The sequence below is a fragment of the Tupaia chinensis genome, unplaced genomic scaffold (genome assembly GCF_000334495.1).
Source record: "Tupaia chinensis unplaced genomic scaffold, TupChi_1.0 Scaffold146445_1, whole genome shotgun sequence".
Taxonomy (NCBI): domain Eukaryota; kingdom Metazoa; phylum Chordata; class Mammalia; order Scandentia; family Tupaiidae; genus Tupaia; species Tupaia belangeri.
In genome coordinates, this window is record NW_006206301.1 from 627,533 (window position 1) to 654,829 (window position 27,297).

At 38.9% G+C, this 27,297-nt stretch overlaps 1 protein-coding gene across 2 annotated transcripts in view; it reads left to right on the forward strand.

Annotated features, from left to right (window-relative positions):
* STMN2 (stathmin 2) overlaps positions 1 to 27,297 on the forward strand; it is a 67,099-nt gene that overhangs the window by 25,511 nt on the left and 14,291 nt on the right. For both annotated transcript variants that reach the window (XM_006168916.3, XM_006168917.3), the window contains exons 2-3: positions 10,016 to 10,111; positions 15,561 to 15,733. In XM_006168916.3, coding sequence (XP_006168978.1) covers positions 10,016 to 10,111; positions 15,561 to 15,733 — 269 coding nt within the window. The remainder of the gene's footprint in view (positions 1 to 10,015; positions 10,112 to 15,560; positions 15,734 to 27,297) is intronic.

Below are 27,297 nucleotides of genomic sequence, written 5' to 3' on the forward strand. Positions count from 1 at the left end.
AATGTTTTCTATATATTAGTATATCCCATTATCTGAAGATAGTCCATTCCATCCCTTCGTGATATATAGGATTCTCTTTAGTTCATTCATTCTTCATCCTCAGGATCCAAACCACTGGTTGATTCAAGGGGGAAAAGTTAACTGACTCATGAACTGAGATAAAGTCAACTCTTAGGTCAATCCACTTTTCACTTTCCCTTTCTCTATCTCTTCCTGTCTCCCTGGTATGTACATATGCCATATTAAAAAAATGTTAAAGAATGGCTAAAAAATATTTTTCTAACTCCTCAGATAAAAATCTGAAAGTAACAGAAAGAGGACCAAAGCCTTAGCTATCTCCCAATTCAGAGAACGTCATGGCAGCTCAAACTGCTGCTCAGGGGCATCCCCGCTCTGGGGACTACAAAGGAAGCAGTCATTCTGCCATGAAGACTCTGCTTATCCAGATGAACAGACTCCATTCTTTTTCTCACTCAGCTTTAGCTCACTTAAATTCCAACTAACATAGCTATCATTTTAGGCTCATTACCATGACCTGCTAGTATTTAGATGCTTCCAGGGAAAAAAGATATCCCTCAGTACTCAGATTTGGTGATAAAAATCTTGACAAGTAAACAGAATACAGCGCTTCCCTTCCTCCTTTAAACCACAGTGAGATTTGGTCTCTCTTCAAGGGCTGTTAGATTTTCTTTCATCAGGGGAAAAAAAATAAAATAAAATAAGGACAAGACCCTGCATGATGGAGTGGAGCTCTCATTAAACGCAGCAGGAGTTTTAGTTGAAATCAAGAGTGAGGTGAGGTCCCAGGTAGTCGATTTACTGCTTCTATTACAGTTTTGATCACAGGGACTGATTCATGTCATGTAATTTCTTTTTCTTGTCACTACTGCTAGTGCCAAGAATCCATTGAACTAAAATTTAAGAGCCTCATATGGTTCTGGAAAACCAGTGATGGACTGTACTACTTTGACCTTCTTAAAGGTCCCTTTATTTAACTTGATATCTATCTCCACAGAAAAACTGTAGTATTTCGGTCAGTCGAAATATTAATCTTTCAAAATGTCCCTGCCTTAGGAAACCATAATTCTTACGAGGAGAGATGGTTAGAATGAATGTCGTCTAAATTTAATTTTATACCAAACCACTTAGCATTACATCATCATGGAAAAATAGCCAGAAATTACCTCATATCTGTGATCTTTGGGGATATTAAAATAGGTCATTAAAAAACCTGAGTTTTTTTTTAAATGGTATCTTTTCAATTACATTTTCATCAGCAATAGGTTTATGCTCCAAATTAGAGCCAATATGGTATGTAAGAAGTATTTTAAATAAAATTATTTCAGTCTATTTCATCTTTAAAGAAGAAAATGGCAGTGAAGGATCTTCCAAAAGCATTTTTTTCAAGTTTTATTATTATTCTAATTTACTTTATACATTCAGTCATTGCCAAAAGCATTTTAAAATGGAATGATCTACATAAGTAAAGAAGAAGAATGTGACCTTGGGCTACAGCCCCCCCAAAGCAAGCAAGCTACCAAACACATGCACAATGTAAGGGGAGCTTCAAAAAGTTCATGGAAAATTTCATAGTATGAGAAAACTACTAATGGACTTTGAACATTTTTATTCTAAAATAAACTCATGGTTTTCTGTTTTGTTTTGTTTGTTTTTGTTGCTGTTGTTGCTATAGGGCGCATGCACTCGCCAGACAGAGACAGAGAGACAGAAAGCAAGAAATCACCCCCCTGGAAGGGATGGTCATGCCACAATCCCTTCTCCTCCATTCTCCTCTCGGGATCTTGGGCATGCACACACACGCGCCTGGCGTGGTGAGTTTTAAGCCACCAGGTGGGGTATGAACTGTGGTCTAGACTGTGGGAGTCCAGTGACATAGCCATTACACTAACTGCTGGTCCCAATAAACTCATATTTTAATTCTATTTTTCTGTGAACTTTTTCCAGTACCTTCATATGGTCAATTTGAAGTCAAATTGAGCATCAAGAGATTAATTTAAAAGCTTTGGGGGGCCAGTAGGTGGCATGGTAGTTACAGCGCTAGACTCCTACATGGCTGACCGTGATTCGAGTCCTGGACCTGGTGGCTTGCATTCTCAGTCTCTCTCTGTCTGTGTCATGGAAGGGAGAGGGAAGGAAAGAATTAAGAGACCAGCAATGCTTTATAACTGCAGATGCAAGTCTCAGGTCTTTTCAGAACCAGGAAGCAGAGAATCCCATTTCTGCCATTATTTGCTGAAGACAAAAACAAAAACAAAACAAAACAAAAAACTTCTAATTGTTGTAACATTTTATTATTTAATTTTTTAACATTTTTATTATTGTTACTATTATTATTATTATTATTATTATTATTATTATTGGAAAAGAGACAGAGAGACAGAAAGCGAGAAATCACCCCCCAGGTGGGATGGTCACTGCCGCAATCCCTTCTCCTCCATTCTCCTCTCAGGATCTTGGGCACGCACGGACACGTGCCCGGCGTGAGTTTTAAGCCACCGGGTCTGGGACGCGAACCGTGGTCAACTACGTGGGAGTCCAGCGACATAACCATTACGCTAACTGCTGATTCCCCAACATTTTTATTATTAATAATAATATTCTAGTTTGGCCAGAGAGAGACAGTGAGAGATTGGGAAAATGAGAAAGCAAGTCTCCAGGTCTGGGATTTGGACAGCAGTTGGCCATGTAGGAGTGCAACCCCTTACCCACCATGCCACCTGCTGGCTCCCAGTGCCAGCTGGGAGGACTGTCAAGGGACTGGGGTCCATAACTATTGCCCCAATGTGCTAGAAACTAAAGGCACTTCTGCCTTGAATTGACAGACAGTTTTCCTAAGAGGTGCTTTTGGTTCCCATTTATGTTAATGGCTAGGCTTCCAACAAAGGGCTTTGTCCTTTCTGTCAGACACTATGCAAATCTAATTGCTGTAAATCCAAGGGCAAGAGAGCTCTAGTCTTCAGTCTACCGCATCTGATTTTATCCTTTCCTTTTTAATTGGACACTCTTCAAAAGAAAATATTTAGGTTGAATTCAAATTAAGGATTTAGAATTTGCTAAGGAAAACTGTCTGCTAGACTGTTATGATTGCAGAGAAAACATGGGATAGAGAGCGAGGGAGGGGAACGCACTGACACCCGGGCGCTCCTCTCTCCTCACAGAGCCTGCTTTAATACGAGGCTGTGGTCAGCCCTCAGTGCTCTGAAGGATGTTTCCAATGGTCATCAACACCAATGAGCCAGGGCACAGCTAAGCATCTCATGCAGCGTGGCCATCCCCTCTGGGGGGTGATTTCTCGCTTTCTGTCTCTCTGTCTCTCTCTGTCTTTCTGGCAAGCACACAAGCCCTGTAGCAAAAACCTCTCCCAAAAAAGAAAAAGAAAAAAAAAAAAAAAAAAAGAAAAAAAAAAAAAAAAAAAGAAAAAAAAAAAAAAAAAAAGAAAAAAAAAAAAAAAAAAAGAAAAAAAAAAAAAAAAAAAGAAAAAAAAAAAAAAAAAAAGAAAAAAAAAAAAAAAAAAAGAAAAAAAAAAAAAAAAAAAGAAAAAAAAAAAAAAAAAAAGAAAAAAAAAAAAAAAAAAAGAAAAAAAAAAAAAAAAAAAGAAAAAAAAAAAAAAAAAAAGAAAAAAAAAAAAAAAAAAAGAAAAAAAAAAAAAAAAAAAGAAAAAAAAAAAAAAAAAAAGAAAAAAAAAAAAAAAAAAAGAAAAAAAAAAAAAAAAAAAGAAAAAAAAAAAAAAAAAAAGAAAAAAAAAAAAAAAAAAAGAAAAAAAAAAAAAAAAAAAGAAAAAAAAAAAAAAAAAAAGAACAAAGCATACAGAGTTGTACATTTACCCGACACTGCATATTCTATGATCTATTGGACCTCGAGAAAGTGTCTCAGCCCCTCTGACGCCTTTTCCTTCCTCCATGAGTGTGGAAGATGATGGAGAAAAAGCGTGCATAGCTTAGCACATTTTCCTTAACACATAGTAACTGTTACCATTATTAGTGGCTCATTGTAGCCATCTGAAAAAATTGGAAAAATGATTCGTGTCATTCAAACATCATTAGATTAAGTGACTAATGCTATAGGATCATTATTCTTTCAGTGGGTTGAATTTTAAATAAGTCCACTAGAGAAATGCAAACATTTTTATTATTTGCAAACATTGATAGTTAATAGCGAATGCAATCAACTATAAAAATAAGTTATATGGAATTATCTATCCCCTCCCACGTCCTTACAAGCATGCTTGGTGTCAGGATGTAATGAAAAGATTAACCTATGCTGTTTTCCAAAAATCAGTGAAGAAAATGATTGTCAATTTACAGTGTGAACTATCAATAGTGGTTTGTTTTTTGTTTTTTTTTTTAATTTTTAGCTAGGTTTGTACTTTTTCTGTTTTAAGTAATTCTTTATTTATTTTATTAATTACTATTTTTTCATTTGACCAGAGAGAGAGAGAGAGAGAGAGAGAGTCAAGCAAACCACCACAAAATGAGAATGCAAGCCACTAGGTCCAGAACTCGAAACATGGTCAACCATGAGGGAGTCCAGTGCCTTAACCACCATAACACCTACTGACCTCTCAATAGTGAAATTTTATTAGCATGTTTTCACAAAGTCCTTCATTTTTGTTTGGAATTCCTTTATTGCTACTATCTAGGTTATTCATATTTCAGTGCTTCGCCCGATGCCCTATTTTCTGTAAATCCAACCTATTCTGCCAACCTCAGCTTTGTCGACACTTTTGCTTCCTTTGACCTCCCATTCAAAAGGACCTTTCCCTTTCTGCCTGTACTTGTGTAGACCCTTGACCCTAAATTCACTCATTATTTCCTATCACTTCTTTCACAAAATCTCCTGCATCTTCTCCTTTTTTTACTTTGCTATACCATTTTTTCTTAAGCCAGATTCCATTACCTGCTGGTGTTTACTTATTTGTGTCTTAGTGTGCAACTGGTGAAAGATCTTTTCTCCATAAAATAGTCAGATATATCTTTCTAAGAAGAGGTTTCTATGAGGTAATCCCTCTTTTCAAAGTGTGCCATGGCTCCCTATTGCTAGCATGATCATAATGGCCAAACCGGGACACTAGGCAGAGGAAGGGACTGTTATTAATGGGCACACAGCAGAACTGTGCAGGCAAACCAGGGCTTCCACTGCCATCTCTGTGCTTACCAAACTCTCTCACAGAAGTATTTGTAAGGGGAGCTAGACAGTGACACGCTGTAAAATATGATACTCTGCAAGACAATCCCATATGGAAAGCTTCTAGGTTCAGGTCCAGAGACCTCCCTGAGTGTCGGGCATGTGCATCCCCCTTCTCTCTCTCTCTCTCTCTCTCTCTCTCTCTCTCTCTCTCTCTAAGTAAACTAAAAAGAAAGAAAGAAATATTCCTAAGGGTGACTCAAAACTGAGTTCTCAAGTCTAAATTTCTTTTAAATTTACATTTTAAGATTCATGGGGCTTTGGCACTCCAGCACAAATTATATTCATACTTACTTTAATGTAAACAGAATATTTAAATCATAATTACATGAGAAAAAATTCAAAACATCTTACCCAACATCTTGGATCAAAAGCAGCCTCCTGGAAGATTTGCTGCCAGAACGCAGCTCTTGAAAACTGCATTATAGAAGGGTCTGTGACAAGGCTGCCCCCTGGAGCAGAGAGAATGCCATTCATAAAGCCCAAGATGTGAAGGATGCTTGCTGGAGTGGGGTTATCATGCTTTATACTGCCCTATCTATAAAAGCCTCCACACAGTCTCCTTAGAACTCCATTTCCACGTCAGCAGTAATAAATATACCTTTTCTTCTCTCCCTACTTTCCTCAATACTGTTCAGTCTTTACAATCCAGGTTTATTTGCTCTGGTCACGGTGTAAAATATGAGATACAGTAAGATTTGAATTCTAGAAAAACAATAGATTATTTTTAGTATGCCCTATGCAATATTTGGATTGAAAATTAGCTATGTATCCCGCATTTTTATTTACTACATCTGGCAGACCTAACTGCAAAGCCATTCCTACCACCCTCCTACTGTCCCAAGGTTTTGGGATTCTTTAGAAAAGATACTACAAATCACCTGGGCCCCCCTTTTGACACCTTTTGCATCTTTTTTTTTTATCCATTTTTATATCCATATAGTTCGCCTCCTGACTTGAAAGCTCCCTTAGAACATGAGCTCTTTTCTGTTTGTAATTCGAAATGCTTCACAGAAACTCCTGCTCCTAGGTGGTGATAATAAACATTTGTTAACTGAGAAACTGACTTAAAACCAATGAATAAGCAAGCAACAACTATTTATTGAATAACTGCATTCTATTCCATTTGGACCTTGCTGTGATTTCACAGATAAGTAAAATATAATATTTTCCATCAAGATGCTTAGTTTAATTAACAAACAGTATACACCAAAAATAGTTCATCTCTAGGGACCAGCAGGTGGGGTGGTGGATAAGGCACTGGATCCCACATAGCCAACTGTGCATTCGAGTTCCAGATCCAACAGCTTGAAAAACACTCTAGGTACGTGTGTGTGCATGCCCACAATCCCAAGAGGAAAATGGAGAAGGGATTACGGTGTAGCTATGTTCCCAGGGGATGATTTCTCACTTTCCCTCTCTCTGTGTCTCTCTCTAGCCAGCACCCTTATCCTATAGCAAAAAAAAAAAAAAAAAAAAAACACTTAAAAAAATTGTGAATTTCCCTAAACAATCTAATCAAGATCATGTAGCATGCTCTACTAACAGCTGTAAGAGACCAGTGCAAGTAACCCCCGAAGGAGAAAATGCTGAGGAGGTGGTGTCTGAATTAGGACTCAAATTTTGGGCAGCTTTTAGAGATGAGTAGGGAAGGCAGTGCTGCCTGGGAAAGTCTGGGCAACTGCACCAAGTGGAGAGGAGACCCTTCCTCATAGGAAAGGCCGGCTTTGCTGCAGGTCTGCGTGGGCTGTGGTTGCCACTGGCTTTATGGAGTTTCCTGGGATTCTGACCCCCTGAATCAGTCAGACCCTCTGCAGTGGCTGCCACTGGTGAGGCCTATCATCTAGAGTCATAACTCGTATAAAACTAACAACTAAGGCAAGGGTGTTATCCACAGAGGTCCACTGGGTTTTGTCCCCAGACCACCTAGGAAAGGAAAGAACAAATATTTTTAGCAGTCCTTATGTTAGTTCGGGCTGCTATAGCCGAGTGTTACAGACTGAGTGACTTTATAATGACAAAACTTTGTCTCTCAGCTCTGGATAGCCGAAACATCAATATGGTAGAGTTCAGGTGAGGGCCTCTTTGGGCTGTAGCTTGTCAACTTCCTGTGTCCTCACACAGCAGAAAGAGGTTAAGCTAGTTCTTTGGCTTTTTTTTTATCAGGTCACTAGTCCCATTCATGAGGGCTACTTCCTGAAGTCCCCAACTACCATCACCCTGGGGCTTAGGTTTCAGCATATTAATTTTGGGAGAGGGTACATTCAGTCTATAATAGTAAGAATTATAGATTATATATGAGACTGAGAATATGTTGGCCCCCGACAACCTTTTTCTTTTTTTTTTTTCTTAGGTTTTTGCCATAAGGTGTAGAGGCTTCCTGGAGAAAGACAGAGAGAGGGAAAGTGAGAAATCATTGCCCAGAGGTATGGCCACACTGAAATCCCTTCTCCTCTTAAGATTTTGGGCACGCATGCACATGTGCCCTGATTTTCAAGTTGCCAGGTTCAGGCCTTGAACTGCAGTCAGCTCTGTGGGAGTCCCTACCCACAATGCCACATGCTGGCCCAGACCCTGACGGCCTTTACACTGCCCTCCTCATTAGCTTGTCAAACATAATTAAAGCAGCAGCCTTTCCGGAAACTATTGAATTTCATGTTCAAGAAAATAAGGACAGATATTGAAGAATTTTTTCTTCAGTAGAAATTCACCTACTTCTGCAGCTGTTATCTGTTACCACTTTAATAAGATGGAAAATCTTTTTATTTTTAAGTTTGGATTGGCCCTTCTTAATAAGGTTGGCATCAAATATGCTTTATGTGCTTCTAATATGTGCTTAATTTTGCAAACTATTTTGGAGACCATATTATATTCTCTTGAAAAAGATGCCTGCCTACAAAGCCTTGCTGTTTTCAGTTAGCTCATGGAATTAAATGTATTAAATGTATTAAACCACCAAATGTTTTATCCTCTTACAGAATTTTTTTTTCAGAGATTTTTGCCATAGGGCACATGCACTTGCCAGAGACACAGAGAGACAGAAAGCAAGAAATCACTTCCCTGTGGGGGTGGCCATGTCACAATCTCATCTTCTCCATTCTCCTCTCAGGATCTTGGGCAAGAATGCACACATGTCTAACATAAGTTTCAAGCCACCAGGTCTGGGACTCCAACCATAGTCGACTTAGGGGGGATTCCAGTGAGACATAACCATTATGCCGTCTGCTGGTCCCATAATATTGTTATTCTCACTGAACATACATGCCTGACCTTTTATATGTGATGTAATTTTGTTAACAAAATAAACAAATAAAACAGAAATATGGTTTGGTCTTTTAAAATGCCAAAGGTATTCTATACAGTTTCTTAGAACATGTGTTGCTAGGACTTTTCATGGTATGTGGAAAATTGTGTTGCTTATTATAGGGTAGTAAGCAAGTAGAAATTCTTTTTGCAGATCGTCTGGATGTTAGGCTGAGCCGGAGGCAGTTGGCAAGGTTGGGTCTTTGCATCTGGTTCAACTCTACACCGACATGCCCAGCCCTGTTGGCACACTGAACCTCGTCGTAAAAGGAGAGCTTGAACAGGGCCTCTCGGCAGTGTCGAGATAGACTGGCCAATTACATTTTATCCAGAGGCCACATCTTTTCCACTGGCCGCATGTGACTCTGGCCTCTGTGGGGCTCAGCTTCTTCATTTGTAAACTTCGTGATGGGGTGTGTGGACAGTGGACTAAATGATCTCTTAGAAACTTCTCAATCTAGTTTTCTGTGGCTCTAAAGCACCCAGATTGTGAATCTGTTTCCTTCTAGCCAAGTAAAGATGCACCTATCTGAAAGGCCCCAAACTCTTTCTCTGAGAACATTCCTTCTCAAGGTATCAGCCCTTCCTTTGTTAGAGTAAGGACCCTAAGGTCCTGCCAAGAGATTCAATATTAGAACATAGCCACCTGTTTATATTTTCTCACAAGTTAGCTCACATTATACCTGTCATTTTTCCTTCTATTTTCCTTCATTAAATAATTAACACAGGAGAGAGGATACCACCTTGTTATTCCCATCTGGTTGTCTGGAGACATTCGTCCTCGTGACGATGACAGTGAAGTCATCAAGTGTACCTGGGCAAAAGCTTCCTAGAGATGAAAAAATTAAATGAGATGAGGTGGGGTGAGGGAACTGGGAATTCACAATGTAAATTCCTGCAGTGGCGTGGCAAGATTGACACCCACACTGGAGGGAAGGAGATCCTTATCACACATTACCAGATCTCACATCCAGGTTTTGGGTGCATGTGGAAAGACGGAAAGATAAGAAAATGGCACTTGGAGATAAAGAGAAAGCAGCAGTGTAGGTCCCTGGAGCATGTATCTTGAGTTCTCTGGCTATCCCCAGGTGAGTGTGTGGTGATTCAGGCTGAACCAGCAAAGGCACCCTCCTGACTCTTGCGTCCAGTGTTCCCACACGCACATTTGCTAGAATGACCCTCTCTCTGTTTCTTCTTCCTTATCTTTTCTATCTCTGCCCCTGCCCTGCTAAATCTCAATTCCTGCTCCCTTCCTTTCTTTCTCTAACTCCTTTTCTTTCATTTGTTATCTAACCTGCTATGATATGAAACCCATGTCCTCTGCAATAAGGGATATGCCCAACAAGGTTCTGTTGAGGTCTTGCCTTCATTCATATTTGGTGAAAGCAAAGAAAGCAGTATGCAGGAAATATGCATTCTGCAAAAGGCTATAATCATTCAAATGAAAACATGCATTAAGAGGAAGTTCAGAACATGAAAGATCTTAATTTTGAGTATTTCGTTTCAGCCTACAAGGAAAAAATGAAGGAGCTGTCCATGCTGTCACTGATCTGCTCTTGCTTCTACCCGGAGCCTCGCAACATTAACATCTATACTTACGATGGTGAGTTCCCCACCCTACACATGCCCCTGCTAGCTAGATCATTTGGAAAAGCTTGCATATATTTGTTTCACTCTCACCACTCCTGATATAATCCAGTCAATATTTTGTAGATCTCACTATTGACTCGCCCTGTCTGGCTATTAGGTCTTATTGATTCCCTATTGCTCAAAACAGTGTGAGTTTGGTGCTAATAGCAACACATTAGTGTCTCTTAAGAAACATGGCTGGATTGTTATTGGCTGTAGCACCCAGCAGGACAACATCCACAATACTCCAAAGCTGTTGTTGCAAATAATGCTAAGTTGTATTTAGAGTAGATCGTAAGTTGCAAGAAAATGCTTTGTATTTACAAAACACAAGAGAAAAAAATCAACCATCATCCCTTTTTTTAATTGGAATCTTGATAAAGTTCCCATATTTTGTTCATGCACATCAACAGGCTTTAATAATAATTTTCTTAATAAATACAACTTACTAATGCCTAAAGCCCCATGTAAAACTTATTTAAAAAGAAAAGCCTAGGGAACCAGCAGTTAGTGTAATGGCTATGTTGCTGGACTCCCACATAGTCGACCGCGGTTCACGTCCCGGACCTGGTGGCTTAAAACTCACGCCGGGCGCATGTGCGTGCGTGCCCAAGATCTCGAGAGGAGAATAGAGGAGAAGGGATTGCAGTGTGACAATCCCCCCAGGGGGTGATTTCTCACTTTCTGTCTCTATGTCTCTCTCTGTCTGTCTGGCGAGCGCACACGTCCTATAGCGAAAATCTCTCCAAAAAAAAAGAAAAAAGAAAGCCTAAAGATTCGGCATAGCGGTTAACGTTCTTGAAGTGCAACCCTTTAGTTGATCTGTCCTGATTTATTATGCTTAGTTTGATTTCCTTCCTGCTCTGTCCGTGTGACCTCACACAAGTGGATACTTAGATTCTCTGAGCCTCATTTAACTCCAACATCTTCCTCCCAGGGGTTGTTGTGAAGTTTAAATGGTTTAATTCAAGTCAAACATTTAGCAAGAGCCTGGTCCTTATAAAGACTCAATGATGGGAGCTATCAATAATATGATCCTCACTTGATTCAATTTAATGAAAATATTTGCTACATCTATGTATAGAGTTAACTGAGACATATTTTGCTACTCATTAGGATCACATTTTTTTTTTATTTTCCACATACATAAAGTAAAGCATTAAAGACAAGGTGAAGGGACCTGTGTCAGTTAACCTCTTTTATTTCTTGAAAGCCTATTCCATGATTCAAATGCATTTTCTTTCCGGAGTTATTCTACAATGGCACTAGCCTCATCAGCACTGTTTTATAAGGAAATGCCTTCCATGCTGAAAGGTTTCAGTTTCAAACCAAAATTTTCCTTAGAATGCACGTGCAGTGTCTCCTTTGTTAAAGTGCACTTAGTCCACAAATAAAATTAGACAGATCCTTGTTAACCTACTAGATATAACACCAACTAAGAATCCAGAGATATCCTTTATGAGACTCTCTAACTATGATTAATTCTTAGTTGTCACTGATGATTCAAAGATGAATACGGCAGGGGCCTTACCTTAAGGAACTCGGGGCCTAGCAGAAGACACTCACAGTACACAAATGATTGTCCTGTCAACAGTGTGACTAGACAGTGATGGTTTTGCTGGTTTAGGCACTGAGTAAAGAAGAAAGTCAGAAACTGTATCACTGAGTCCTAGAAGTTATGTTGTAATGTTGGCTGCTCCCTAAAAAAGTTGGTAGAGAATTTCCAATTTCCAAAATCTTTAATGGAGCCTTGTGTTTCTGTGTTGGTAATAATGTGAATTATTTATTGCAGACAAACATAACAACAGTTAATAATACTATCTTTACTATCATTGTTTACATTTATAAACACTAAGTGCCACGGCTTGTGTTTTACATTCATTATCCTTTATCTTTTCATCTTTACAGCCTTCTTATGAGGAAGGTGCTCTTTTTTTATCTCTATCTTTCAGATAAAGAAATTAAAGCTTAAAGAACGAAATTAACTTTCCCAGCATAGCGCAGCTAGTAAGAAGCGCTCTCTGTTCAGATGCAAATACGAGCAGCTCTAATTCCAGATTCTCTAAACTAAGCCATTTAAAATCCCATAACCTTATCAAATAAGCTATTTTTATTTGCCCATGTTCTCTTGTAATCCTTTTCCTTAGGCTTACATAATTTTTACAGAGTTATATTTAAAATATATTTACATCTTGGGTGCCGTTAGGAAAATTTAAAGCATTTTTCTATTTGTGGGGAAAAAAACATATTCTTCCCAAAATACTTAGGAGTCAGTTGTGTCTGAACTCTCTTGGCATTTAAGGCTCTAAGGTCACTTCCTGTCAGCCTTGGATTTTACTCGACCACAACCTTCATGTGCACTAAAGCAGGCTGCTAAAGGAGAATTAATGGACACATAATCTTCACATCAAGAGAAGCAATGCTTCTTCTCTGCTCTGCTCCAGTCAAATCTGGCGTGGAGACCTAGTCCACATGGTTGCTACAATCTAAAAGGAACATAAATAAATTAAAAAGCACTTGGAGGCTAGGGAGCAGTGTGGTCAATACCTAGAAACAGTGTCATCTTAGGGCACTGTGGATGTTTAGTCTTGGGAAAACTTGAAACAAAATGTTAAAACTATATTTTAGTCTACTATCATGTTGCTAAACAGAAATACCTGACAGTGGGTGATTTATAAATAAGAGACATTTATTTGGTTCACAATTATAGTGGCTACAAAAGCCAAGAAAATGGGGTCAACACCTGGCTGACCTCTGGTTCTACGACACAGTGTGGCCAACAGAAGCAAGAAGCTTTGTTTGGAGGTAAAGAGTGACCTGTGGGCAGTGGTCTAGTGGTCTTACTTCTTTTATAACAACTGCTCATGCAGGAACTAACTCCTACCTGTGAGTGAGAACTCACTCCCTCCTTCAAGGAGATGGCATTAATCTACTCATGAGGATGGTACCCCAATGATCCAAATACTATCTACTAGGCTGACCTCTTAAAGGTCTCGTCACCTGTCAGCACGATTGCATTGGGGACCAGCCTTCCAGCACATGAACCTTTGGGAGATAAAGCATATCCAAACCATGAACAGTGTTTTCAAATACCTGGATGATTATGATCTACAACAGAGAATGACTTAATCCTGAGTAGGTTCAGAGAGCAAAACAAGGGCCAGTGAGCCGAAATCAGAGGGGTGCAATCAGAGCCTCGAAATACAGAAGACTCATCTGTAAATGAGGCCTGTCCACAGATTTCTTTTTTAAATCATTATATTTTTTGCTAAGTTGTGAGCTGTGTAATTATAAATGTTCTAGCAGATACTAACGGTCAGTCTTCTACGTTATAATTTACATTATTTTATATTACACAGGGTTAAAATTTGAGAGATTAATAATCTTCTTATCTTCACTACATAAGCTACTGATGGAAAAAAAGGCTAACAATTCTTCACTATTTTATTGACACAAAAAAGGGTATATACATATAGTTGTAATAATCATGATGCTTTAAAATGCGTATGTATTACGAAATGAAGAAATCAAGCTGACATATGCATTACCTCACACAGTTATTTGTGGTGAGGATACTTAAAATCTACTCTCTCAGTAATTTTTAAGAATACAATATACACAGTATAAACTGTAGTCCCACCAGGTACAGTAGACCTCTTGAATTTTTTCCTCTTGATTGAAATTTTGTATCCTTCGGCTCACATCTCCCCAGTCCCCACCCTCAACCGTAAGACCCTGGTAACCCCATTCCACAACCTGTTTCTCTGAGTTTGACTTCTTTAGATCCCACATACGAGTGAGGTCATGCAATATTGGTCTTTGCATGTCTTGTTTATTTCACTTTGCGTAATGTCCTCCAGGTTTACCCATGTCATTGCAAATGTCCTTCTTTTTGAGGCTCACTGGTATTCCATGGGTACGTATATAGATGAGACAAGCAAATGCTGTGCCCTCCCTCTTTTCACCGTGATGCCTTGAGCCCTGGCTCCTTTTTTTTTTTTTTTTTTTTTTTGAGAGGTTTTCGCTATAGGGCGCGTGCGCTCTCCAGACAGACAGAGAGAGACAGAGAGACAGAAAGCAAGAAATCACTCCCCAGGGAGGATGGTCACGCTGCAATCCATTCTCCTCCATTCTCCTCTCAGGATCTTGGGCATGCACGCACACGCGCCCAGCATGAGTTCTAAGTCACGGGGTCTGGGACGCGAACCACGGTTGACAACGTGGGAATCCAGCGACATAGCCATTACGCTAACTGCTGGTTCCCAGCCCTGGCTCCTATTTTCAGCTGAGATGATGCAGGGGGAGACTATTCTAGTAACAACAAAATAGGAGCAGAGATATGACAATGGGGTGTGATGGTTGAGGTGTTGGACTCCCACATGGCTGACCATGGTTCAAGTTCCAGACCTGATGGCTTGCTTTCTCACTCTTCCTTTCTCTCTGTCTGTCTGTCTCTCTCTGGTCAAAATTGAAGAATAATGATAATACATAAAATTAAAAATAAATAAAGATTTGGGGAAAAAAAGATATGACAATGGGTCTTATCTTGCTGTACCTATTAGACTATAAATACCTTAAGAATAAGCCCTCCCCCTACATCAGAGAGTGTTACTGTTGTCCCCAGAGTGGACACTATAAATGCCTGGTGACTGAAAGCAACAAACATACTGAAGGGCATGACAACATGGTTCATACATTAGCCCTGACTTTGCCACCCTGTTGAGAGAGCTACAGAGGTTCTAGCATAGCTTTTATGATGCCTCCCTGCAGGAATGGTTATATTATAATGGCATTATGTTGATATATGTGTGTATACACACACACACACACACACACACACATATATATATATATATAATTATACAAGGGGACTTCGAAAAGTTCACAAAAGTAGAATTCAAATATGTGTTAATTTTTGGTGCAAAAAATCCTAATTCATGCATAGTTTTTTCATCATATACATTATCTATGAATTTTTAAAGCATCCTTGTATGTGAAAACTAGAGATTTCTGTTATTTTCCTCATTATCTAATCAAAAAATGCCTTCAGTCCTTGTAATTTCCTAAAAATATAATTAATCTGTGCTACTTAATTTTCATGCAGAGCTCATATTTATTTAACAGGAAAATGAAGTTGAGTTTAAAATCAATTCAGGCTATTTTTTTAAATACGCCACTATTCAACTCCCTATAGACATTGTTGAATTTCAACACCAAATATGTATTCTGCTAAAATATACCCATAGTTGTCCTAGAGAGGTCTTGTGTGTTCAAAACAGGGTATAGCGCATTATCATGTATGACATTTTATTCCTGCTTCCCAGAATAACAATGCTACTTCCAGTGGCTGGAATTGAAAATATTAAAAGAAATCCATCCTTCAAGCTCCGTATGCTTAACTTCCTCAAATGTTCATTTCTCAGATATGGAAGTGAAACAAATCAACAAACGTGCCTCTGGCCAGGCTTTTGAGCTGATCTTAAAGCCACCATCTCCTATCTCAGAAGCCCCACGGACTTTAGCTTCTCCAAAGAAGAAAGATCTGTCCCTGGAGGAGATCCAGAAAAAACTGGAGGCTGCAGAGGAAAGAAGAAAGGTAACTTTTTCCATAGGTTAAGTCCTCTCCTCTTCTCTTTTCTTCTCTCCCCATCCCTGCCACCCCAACACACGCACTTCTGGTGGGAGTTCCAGGGGACCCATCCCCTGCCACCCCAACACACGCACTTCTGGTGGGAGTTCCAGGTGGCCATAGTACCTAAACCTACACCATGCCAACAACTGTAAGTCTTCAAAAGATGGCACAAGGCCAATTGGGGTATTTGCCGTAATTGTGGTCAGATAAATGCTGATTTTTGCCTAGATGAAACCAGAGCTTCAGAAACTACAAGAGCTTTAATTTCCTAGTGTCCCTTCTATCTGAAGAGTCTCTCTCCCCAAGGCCATCAGTTATAAACACTGTCATGAAAGCCCAGCCTTAGGTAACTCTAAGGGTGAGGTTGTAGTACAGCAATGATAACTCCTTCCCCCCAGGGGCTGTGTCACACACCCAGTCAGACATGGTTTTTCTTGGCACTATAAATAATTAGATCTTCCTTCCAAGACCTTTCCAGCCCAGATGTTGTTTCATTCCCAGCATAAGGGCCTGGAGCTTGCCTCTTTCCTCCTCAGAGCTTCACTACCTGCTCTTGAGGTTAGTCCTTCCCAAATCAGGACCTTTTCCAAGATCTTTGACTATTATCCTCAATTCATTTCTAAGCTTTGATGAGATTTTTTTTTCTCATTTTGCCATTGACTCCTCCTTGTCTCAGTGAATTTTATTTTACCAAATGCATAATTCTCTACAATAAGATAGCTAAGAAAAATGACCATCAGGTGGCATAGTGGTTAAGGTGCTGAACTCCCACATGACAGAGCAGAGTTCAAGTCCCAGAGCTGACAGCTTGAAAATTACTGTGTGTGTGTGTGTGTGTGTGTGTGTGTGTGTGTGTGTGTGCATACTCACCCAAAATCCCAAGAGAATGGAAGAGAAGGGACTGTGGTGTGGCCATCCACCCTAGGGGGTGACTCATCACTTTCTCTCTCTCTCTCTCTCACAGGCAAGTGCACGCACCCTATAAGGAAAAAAATTAAATTAAGTTAAAAATATAGGTAAGAAGAGCCAGGGCTAATCGTGGGTTGGTTCAGAGAACAATACAAAAAACACTGGATTGAAATCAGGGGGTGCCATCTGGGCCTAGAAATGAAGAATAGACATCTAAAAACGTGAAGGGCATTAAGATCTGAGTGACTCTATACATAGGGACAGGAGTTATGTCTGGAGATGTCTGTTCCAAATACGTAGATATGGGGGCTTATCCCACTAAGGTAGACCTGAGTAGGTCAAAATGGTATTCTTTTAGGTAATGTGTCTTACATTTTATTTTCTGTTTGCTTTATCATGATTTCTATTTACAAGTGTGTAGTCACCGAGAATATGTGCTATTTATAGTCCTATGATGTGCGTAAAAACTCTGTAGTTTTAATAATTTTTAAGAATTTGTTTATAAAAAAATCAACTAATACATTAAACATGCTATGTTGGATAATTACAAATATAATTAAGATAGTCCTTCTCCTAAACACTGAATTTTCTAATAGGGAATACAGGATAAAAATATGTGTGCATGTATACATGTATGTATACAAAGACAAACATTATCAAATAACAAGACCCAAAAATATATACATATATGTATATCTATGCACATATACATTAATACATAATATCAGATAACAAGACCCAAAGATTCGAAGCCCTTAGATTAATTTTTCTGAATAAGAAAATATTAACCTTTGTGGTTGAAAGAAATTGTACTATATGAATATATGCTATATTTTACCAATTACAATTGTTATGATACAGATTTTTCTTTTCTTTTTTTTTTTTTAGAGAGAAATTTTTGCTCTGAGGTATGTGCACTCACTAGAGAGACAGAGACAGAAAGCAATAAATCACACCCCCAGGGAAGATGGCTATGCCACAATCCCTTCTCTTTCATTCCCCTCTCTGGATTTTGGGCAAGCAAGCATACACACCCATGTGAGTTTTAAGCTACTGGGTCCGGGACTTGAACCACAGTTAACTATGTGGGAGTCCAGCAACATAACTGCTACGCTATCTGCTGGTCCCAATATAGGTTTTCAAAGGAAGAAATTGGGGCCAGCCAGTTGCATGGTGATTAGGGCAGCTGGATCCCACAAGGCCAACTGTTTGAGTTCCAGGCAGTCATCTTAAAAAAAAACAAGCCAGGCTCTTATCCACACCCAATATCCCAAAAGGAGAGAGAAATGGAGGAGAAGAAATGAGGCGTGGCTATTCCCCAAGGGAGTGCTTTCTTGCTTTCCCTCTCTTTCTGTCTCTCTCTGGCAAGTGCACAACCTTCTGCGGAGAGACTGGCCCAGCTACTGTAGTGTACACTGGTAGACGCTGCTACTCAGCAGGCTGAAGCCATGTGGAAGGTCTGGGTTCAGTATCTAGCCTTCCCGGACAGCTGGACACTGTGGCATGCGTCTGCCATTTCAGCTACTCATAAGGCTGAGGCAGGAGGATCTGAACATAGCAAGACACTATCTTAAAAAAAAAAAAAAAAAAAAAAAAAAAAGGACAGTAACCCAAGTATATGTACAGGAATTTACTTTTAAAAATTTCATCAGCTTTTTTGCTATTTTTAACTTTGTTCATGGTAAAGCTAAATTAAATTATTCAGTATTACGATTCATCAAAACTTTTCTGGCAACAGATATAACCAAATAACTAAGACAGTAGTGATTATGTGCCACTCAGGACAGAGTAAGTTCTTAGCCAAGCACTGGCATCTTACAGGGACAGGTAAAGGTATAGGCCGTAAGTCGACAGGTACAGATGCCCTGATTTGATTAGAATACAAAGTCAGTGATGGGGTGAAATTAAAACTTGGAAATTAAAATTCATTATCACTGTTTAGGACATTGGTAGCGTTTCTGGGTAATGTACTGGGTCATCGAGAAAGTCCTGACACGTTTTTCTGTGCAAAAATGTATCCTGACTTTCCCAATGACATAATATTTCATTTTAAGTAAATTATTGAAATAGAAGAAGAACACAAAGATGATCAAAATTAACTTATAGATCTCCTTGAGGTAACTAATAAATGATTCTGGTAAAACTTCTGCATCTTAGTAGCAATAAATTATCAGCAGTTACACATTTAAACAATTGAACTGACTGTATGGCTATAAGACTTTACAAATGTAAACATCCAGCATTATGATGCCCAGAACAATATATCTTTGGAACCCCATAAAAGCAGGATCCCATCACATTTTTGGTATTATGCTAAAAATTGTGGGGTTTTTTTTGGGGGGGGAGATTTTTGCTATAGGGCGCGTGCACTCACCAGACAAACAGAGGGAGACAGAGAGACAGAAAGCGAGAAATCACCCCCCGGGGGGGTGACCACTCCTCAATCCCTTCTCCTCCATTCTCCTCTCAGGATCTTGGGCACGCACGCACATGTGCCTGGCATGAGTTTAAGCCACCGGGTCCAGGACTCGAACCATGGTCGACTACGTGGGAGTCCAGCGACATAGCCATTACGCTAACTGCTGTTCCCATGTTAAAAATGTTTAATGCAAAATTGTTATATATATTATGTCCTGGTGGTAAGGGTTTAATTAGAAGATAATATGACTAACAGAAAGTTACCAACTTAATAAAAAATCACTCATTGATTTTATTTTATTGGAGTGCACTGAATTAACACACATTTGAAGAATTGTTAATTCTGTTTTCAAAGTCTTTAGCAAGTGCATGTAGCTTAGTAATTATTTTATCCTTTTTTGTACATTTGCTTCTTTATATTTTGCTTAGTAATTATTTTAGTGAGGACATACGTAAAACCAAAACCCAACTCAACTAGCTAAAGCGAAAGTGGATATGTGACTGAAAACTCTTAAGAGGGAAGAGTCTAAGGGTGGTTACAGCTTCAAAAATAGCTGGATCCAGGTGATCAAGCTGTATTGTCAGAAAACTTTCTTTTTACGTCTTTTTACATCAGCTCTTCTTGCATCTAATTGCTTTTGTTACCAAGAATGTTTCATTTCAAGTAGTCAGTTCCAAATTAGATTTCTCATCATTTAGTGATGGCAGCATAAAGAGACCTCCTCTTGCCTAATAGTTCTAAAAAAAAGTTATGGAATTGAATCTCATTGGCCTGCCCTGGATCACATAGCCCAAACTCAACCAATCATTTTGGCCAAGAGGATGTGGTTATTTGAGTTGCTACCCTATATCATATGCCCACCACTGGTCTGCAGGGGACTATAGGTAAGCTCCCTGGAGTGAGCTGTGTGAAAAATGAGTCTCTAAAAGAAAACTGAGATGTTTACCAGAAAAAGGCAAAATAGATCTTAGGCAAGCAAAACTGCAAATGTTCCTAATTTTTATCTGAGAATGTTTAGTGTTTCTATAACAATTAGAATAATTGCTTAGCCCATCCACTATTCAATTTGTAATTCTCTCCTTTTGCCTTGCTGATAGCCTGTGTGGTTATTTTCACATAAATAGAATTAAAACAAACAAGCCACACAGCTATGTAGAACAGCACTGTCCATTAGAAATACAATGTGAGCTGCATACACATTTTAAAATTCTCTATGAGCTACATTTACAAAAATAAAAAGAAATGCAAAATTAATACTATATTTTAACTCTTAACCCTAAATTAATTTAATACTATATTTTAACTATATTTTGATACTATATTTTACTATACTATAATACCATATTTTACTATATTATAGTATTAATTTTAATACTATATTTTAATATAACCAGGTCATTGTTGCAATGTCAAATCAAACAGAGATATTAATGAGATACTCACATTCTTTTATTTATATATTTATTTATTCATTCATTCATTCATTCATTCCATAAGCAAGAGAGACAGAGAAAGAGCACCTCCACCAGGGTGTAGATGCTGCAGCCCGTCCCCAGGTTCAGCCAGTCCTGGATCACAGGCACATGCCTGCCCAGCATATTCAGGGAAGTTTCAGGACATGAACACAGAACCACTTGATGTGGGTCAGCCTCACAGAATGTTGCATTCTACTGTTGCACCACTGTCTAAATCCTGAAGTCATATTTTAAAAGATAATTCAACTTTAAACTTCCATGTCTGAGTTACATATAATAGGAAAGTTCTCATGATGCACCTTCTAATGAGTTACAGTAATAATTATAGCATGATGCTGAAATCAAAAGCAACTAAAATAACAACAGTAATAGTTTACATTTAGCTACTTGAAAAATCCTCAACAGTATTAAAAGATACTCACATTCTTTTGTTCATACTAAAGTCTAATATAACATACACATAATATTACCCAGTGTGAGTTTTATACTTACACCTTATTTCAATTTATACAAGTACTTAATAACCATAGGCAGCCAGTGCCTACTGGATTGAATAGCACAGACACGGTGATCAGACTAGAAGTCTTCTAGTGAACAATAGGGAAACTAACCCCAAGTTTTTCAAATTAGTGCCAGATAACTATTCAGATTCAATCATCTATCTATTTATATTATATATAAATATAGGCAGATGGATAGATATAGATAGATAGATAGATGTGGGTGACTAGATTAAGAGAGTTAGATAAATAGAGAAGACAGTTCTGGAAAAAGAGAGTGCAGGAAGCGTGTTTTCAAGGCAGCGGATAAATCAACGTTTGGACTGACAGACCCAGGTAGGGAGCTGGAGAGCAGTGAGGTGAGATTATGGAAGCCTGGAGTACCAGCTTAGTGTGCAAACTCCATTATGTAAGAAATGACGTGTCTCTAGAGGCTTTTCAAAATACACACAAATCCAATTTAGCCCAGTGGTCAGCAACATTTTCATTGTCCTTGACCCATGTCTTTTCACATACATATAGGTTTTTAAAGATCCTGCCCAACAAACATACTATATTCAAATAAGTATTAATACATTTCTTTCACCATGGTTACAATCAAAGGAATCTATAACCAACAATAGATATTTCTCCTAAACTAATAAGCATTTTCTCACTAAATTGACATAATTCTAACTCAAAGTAAATAGAAAGACATGGATATAGATATAAAATATTACTTACGTTAGGACTTCTAATATGTTTAAAGAACTTTTAACTGCCCCCACCCCATTAATATCTTTGAGACCTGTTCTTGGCAGTTTAAGAGCCCCATCAGGGAATGAGAGACCTAGGCTATGTTGCAAGAGTCTTCTGGATTTACAGCTAGAGGGCCACCTTGGAGTTATCTCCACATGGACACAAATGTACTTTGTGTTAAATGTTTTGGCAGCTTCCCCACCTCTCATTCCATCTGTTGACACTATTACAGCACTGACCATCTGGTTAAAAGGTTGGACAACATGCCCTGGCTCCTTTGAGTCAGAATTAATGCTCCAGTTGATTGGTTAGTGAAGGACTTTGTTATAAAAAACATTCACATTCTCCTGCTTGTTCTCCAGTCCTGATTATCTCTGGGAGTCAGTGTTCACCTTTCTGAGACTGTATTAATCTCATGAGATCAGTTTGAAGCTCATTTCTTGAAATCCAAGTTTCCATACTGCAATGACTCACACGGGTGAAATAATGTAGACCTGTGGCCATCCATCCACCTATTCATTAATTCAAAAAATATTTATTTAGAGAGAGGCAGCAGAGCTAGGCTGTGTATTCTAGCTGCCCTAGGACCAACCATCTGATTCCTGCTGTTTCTTTACCATCATTTTAATGGTTTCTCTTTCACTTTCATGAGTGTCCCAGTTTGAATAATCAATGATATGGTCAGCCTCAGCAGAGCACAGTGTTTAAGAGCACTTGCATTATTTGTCAATGGAAAAATCCATATACATTTTTTAAAAGCATGTTTAAAAACATAATGATAGGGCAGGCTCCATGGCACAGCTCAAAATAAGCCAGAGCCCACTGGCAACCAAGGTTTTAAATCCCCAGCTGGGTCAGGCCAAAACACATCAGGCATGACTAAGATCTGATGAGCAGGAGGAAAGAGACCATGGTGTGAACAATTCCTGTGTAAAATGCTCACACCTCTCTCTCTCTTGCCCATGCACACACTTGTAAATAAAGAAAAAAAAAAGTGTCTTTACTTGACAGATGGCACGCATGCTTGCCAGAAAGAGGAGAGAAAGTACCTCCCAATGGGCTTGGTCACCCCACAGTCCCTTCTCTATTTTTCCAACCCATCAGAATTTGAGGCGCACTTGCACACATACCCAATACATTTCTCAAGTCACTAAGGCCAGGGTTTGAACTGTGTCCAGTCATGTAGAATCTGGCTTCCTTTACCATGCTATGAAGCCAGCCCAAGAACAATCATTTTTTTTAATTTTTTAAATCCACGAAGTGAAGAAGATATGGTACATATTGTAAAGAAAATATCTGTGATCAAATTTTGGTTTCTCTATTGAATAGCTGTGTCCTTAACCAAGTCACTTAATCTTTCTAGTTCTTTTCTTACTCATTTGCAAAATAAAACTACTAATAAGACCTATATCATTGAGTTATTGTGAGAATTGGAAGGTTACTTTACATGAAGACATTTAACAAGCACTATGAATGGGTTAACTATTACTATGTAAAATCCCTTCCATTTCCTAACCTCACAGAGACTATGATCTAGGAAACTTATGATTTAGTAAATGAAAGACATTTCTCATTAACATAGATACTTCAATGCTACCGCACAATATACTTTATCGGTATTTTTAAATATTATACCATATAATTTATCAAGTTACATAGAAGGATAGATCATTTGAGACAAGTAATAGATATATAAATAGGTCAACCCAACTTAAAGTGACTTGAAAATATTAAACCAACCATGAAAAAAAGATCCTAATGACATTGATAAAAATCATATCCTAAAATAGACTAAAAGAACCCTACTCAAACCAGTCCAGTGAGATTTAACTGGCATACTGACATTACTGACAACATCAACTTCAAAGTCACAGAACCTCTGAAAGGAAGGCATGTCCCTTGTTCTTAATAAAATGGAATAAAAGTAGATCATTAGTCATGGAATCTGACAGATTTGCCTTTCACATTTCGCACATTGTCGATGGCAATTGCAATGGAATCCAGAGAAAGAGGAGGTGGTTTGTACTGTGAAGGAAAGTGCTGGTCACTCACAGTTTGACGTTCAGAAAGCATTCTGCTCCCTAGGGAATGTGACATACTGACCGCAGAATCTTCATGTGTTCTATCTGCTCAGTGAAGAAGGGAACCCTCACATTTCTTTTCCTAGAAGCTAGCCACAGTAAACCTGTTTGGGCTATAGCAGAAGAGTTTGTTTTACAGGCTATGGATTGCAACCATTTTAAATGATCTATTATGCCCCTGGCCCTTCAACACAAAGTGAATATTATTCCTTTTGTTTTACATAGTTGTAGTTCGTTTTCACATTTTCACTAGATATACTTTGTGACTTCAGCAGAATTAATCATGTTTTTTCGCCAAATGGAAAGCCAGTCATTGCCGACACGTCATCCAGCCTACGAGTGTAAAGGCAGTCTAATACCCAGACATTCGGTGTCTGATAAATTCTTCTGGGTGGCAGGTAGCAATGTGTTCACTTCAGAAATAAATGCAAAAGTAGCACTATCTAAGATATAATCGTGAATCTCTAATATGAACATAGAGTAAAATGAATTTTATATACCAGTTAACTCAAATTTATCTTCCATTTCATTTGTGCAGTAATGAAACTCTTACACTCCATGATATAAGAACTGGTAATTAACCTCTTTTGCAAATGTTAAAGTGTCCCTAAATATAAAACAAGTCTTCTCTCCTGTCTCATTTTTTTTTTCTTCATGTACCTATTATGTAATTATTTCAGCCATACTGAGTTCAGCATAAGGAGAATAATACCTAGAAAAGGTGTTCGCCAGTATAGGGCCTCAGTTTCTACCAGAGCAAAATGGACAAGGTTCCTTAACCTCCCAAAATGCCGCCTTGACTGTATTTTGTCTGGGCATTTGTATTATATAAGCTGATTGTTATCATGCCCTAATTTTCCACTTTGGTATTTCAGTGATCTTCTATGTTAGGTACACCTTATTCAGAAATGTGCCTCCAAGGTCAGATACTTTTTCCTTGAACACTTTATTTTTAAGAATTTAGCAAATCCCACCTTTCTAGCCTCCTTATCAGTCCACCCAATCAAGATTCCTTTCTGCTGATCTGTCCAGTCAAGTGAAGTATAAAGTAAGAATACTTCCATGAATATGTCATGAGGAATTGATTTTTACCAAAGATGGACAATGAGTCCTCCCCGTTTTGTGTACCATTTGTCTTCATTCTACAGCCGCGCGTTCATTTTATGTCATGTTCTATTGCAGTTTTCTGGACTACTTGTTTCTTTGTTCATTGACAGAAATATTAGAATCAGAACCAATTTTCTTTCTTGAGGGTATGACCAGAAGATTAAAGTTTCTTCATGTGAGAATCAAATTCTCACCAGGAATAAAGCTAGAGAAGTTATCAGCAGCCATGTTTGCATGCTAGGCTATGACACAAAGGAAGGATGCCTATGACCTTTTGCACCAATAGAATTACAGAGACCTTAGGAACCGAGGTAAAGGCCTTCATGAAAGAATTTGTTTGAAAATTGAGTACTTATGCATAGGAGCCAAAATTGGAAGCCATAGTACTTTCTCAGTAAGGAATTCTTTCTACCATAATTGACTTTACATCCTGTATTTTTTTTTTCATGGACTCGAGCTTTGAACATTTGAAGTATAGATAATTATTAGGTCTTACAAATGCATTGTGGAGCCCTGGTGGTTATTACATTCATTCCCAGTGTGTAAGAAGAGGCACCACAGCAGGAGCAACCCTGAGGAAGGTATGGCCTCACCCAGTTCAGCCGGTCTTTGTCAGTTAGCAGCAGACTCATGGGATAATTTTCCGTACTGCCTTCTGCTTCCGTCTCACCCCATTAATTATGCTAACGAAATGCACTCAACACCTATACTGTGTAATCTCATTTAGCCTCAATGGCTACAAAAATACTAACTCCGCTAATGGAGGCATTTCCAGCTGAGCCAAACACTGCACTCCAGTAAGTGCAGTAAGCATGACTTAAAATGGCAATTCTCTATTACTCAGAATGAGAACTGTGGAAGTATTTGTTCATGCAGACCAAATGTGCCCTACCAAGGCAAGAAATTTGAAAAGGTATGTGTTGCCTTTTAATTGTTTTTGAGACATTTTTTGCTATAAGGCATGCACACTCACCAGAGAGACAGAGAGAGAAAATGAGAAATCACCCCCCCCCAGGGGGGATGGCCATGCCTCCGTCTTTTCTCCTCCATCCTCCTCTTGGGATTTTGGGCACGCACACACATGCACCCAGTATGAGTTTTAAGTCACCAAGTCCAGCACTTGAACCATAGTCAACTATGTGGGAGTCTGGTAACATAATCATTACACCATCTGCTTGTTTGTTTCTACCCTTTTAATTTTAAAGACTTCCTTTTTCTATCCTATCTCCCCATTGTCTCTTCCTGACTTTGGCTCTTTCCAGAATGGGAATTAAGAATGCAAATGTTGGGACCAGCAGTTAATATAATGGCTATGTCACTGGACTCCCATGTAGTTGACCACGGTTCAAGCCCCGGACTCAGTGGCTTAAACTCCTGCTGGACATGTGTGCTTGCATGCCCAAGACTCCAAGAAGAGAATGGAGGAGAAGGGATTGTGGCATAGCCATCCTCCCTAGGGGGTGATTTCTCACTTTCTGTTTCTCTATCTCTCTCTGTCTTTCTGGCAAGCACACACACCCTATAGCAAAAAAAAAAAAAAAAAAAAGACTCTTCAAAAAATAAAAAGGAAGAAGAAGAAGAATACAAATGTAGGGAACAGCAGATGTCATAATGACTACATCGCTGGACTCTCATGTAGTCGACCACGGTTGGAGTCCTGGGCCCAGGACTTAAACTCACACTGGGCGCCCGTGGGTGTGTGCCCAAGATCACGAGAGGAAAATGGAGAAGAAGGGATTGTGGTGTGGCCATACCCCCAGGGGGTGACTTCTCACTTTCTGGGGAGCACATACACCCTATCTTAAAAATCTTTCCAAAAAAAATACAAATGTAAACATTCAGTTAAAATACAATTTAACAGGTTAGAAAAGAGTGCCAAAGTTACTTTGAGCATCTGAAAATGAACAATTCAGCAGCTGCCTCTCCATCACTATCACCATCACTGTTTGCTGATCGAGCGTGAAGAGCTGCAGGGACATGGTCCTTGCCATGGAGCCCAGCTCCACAGCACCAAGGTGGCCCTCCACATTCAACAAACTCAGGGTTTCTAAATACCGAGTGGGGGTTCATTTCACTGTGCCATAAAAGATCCTCTAGAAAGGCTCCTTGAAAAAGTGGTCATGAAAAATGACCAGGTCGGAGTCACCTAGAGCAGAATGGGAAACACTCATCTCTGGGAAGGAAAGGAGAAGGAACTGCAAAGACACAGCAGGAGTCTCATAGAACTACCTGCCTTCAGTGGCTATGGCTGATGGGCAGCAACTGTTGAGAATGTTACCTGACTGTTGGTGGAAAGAGT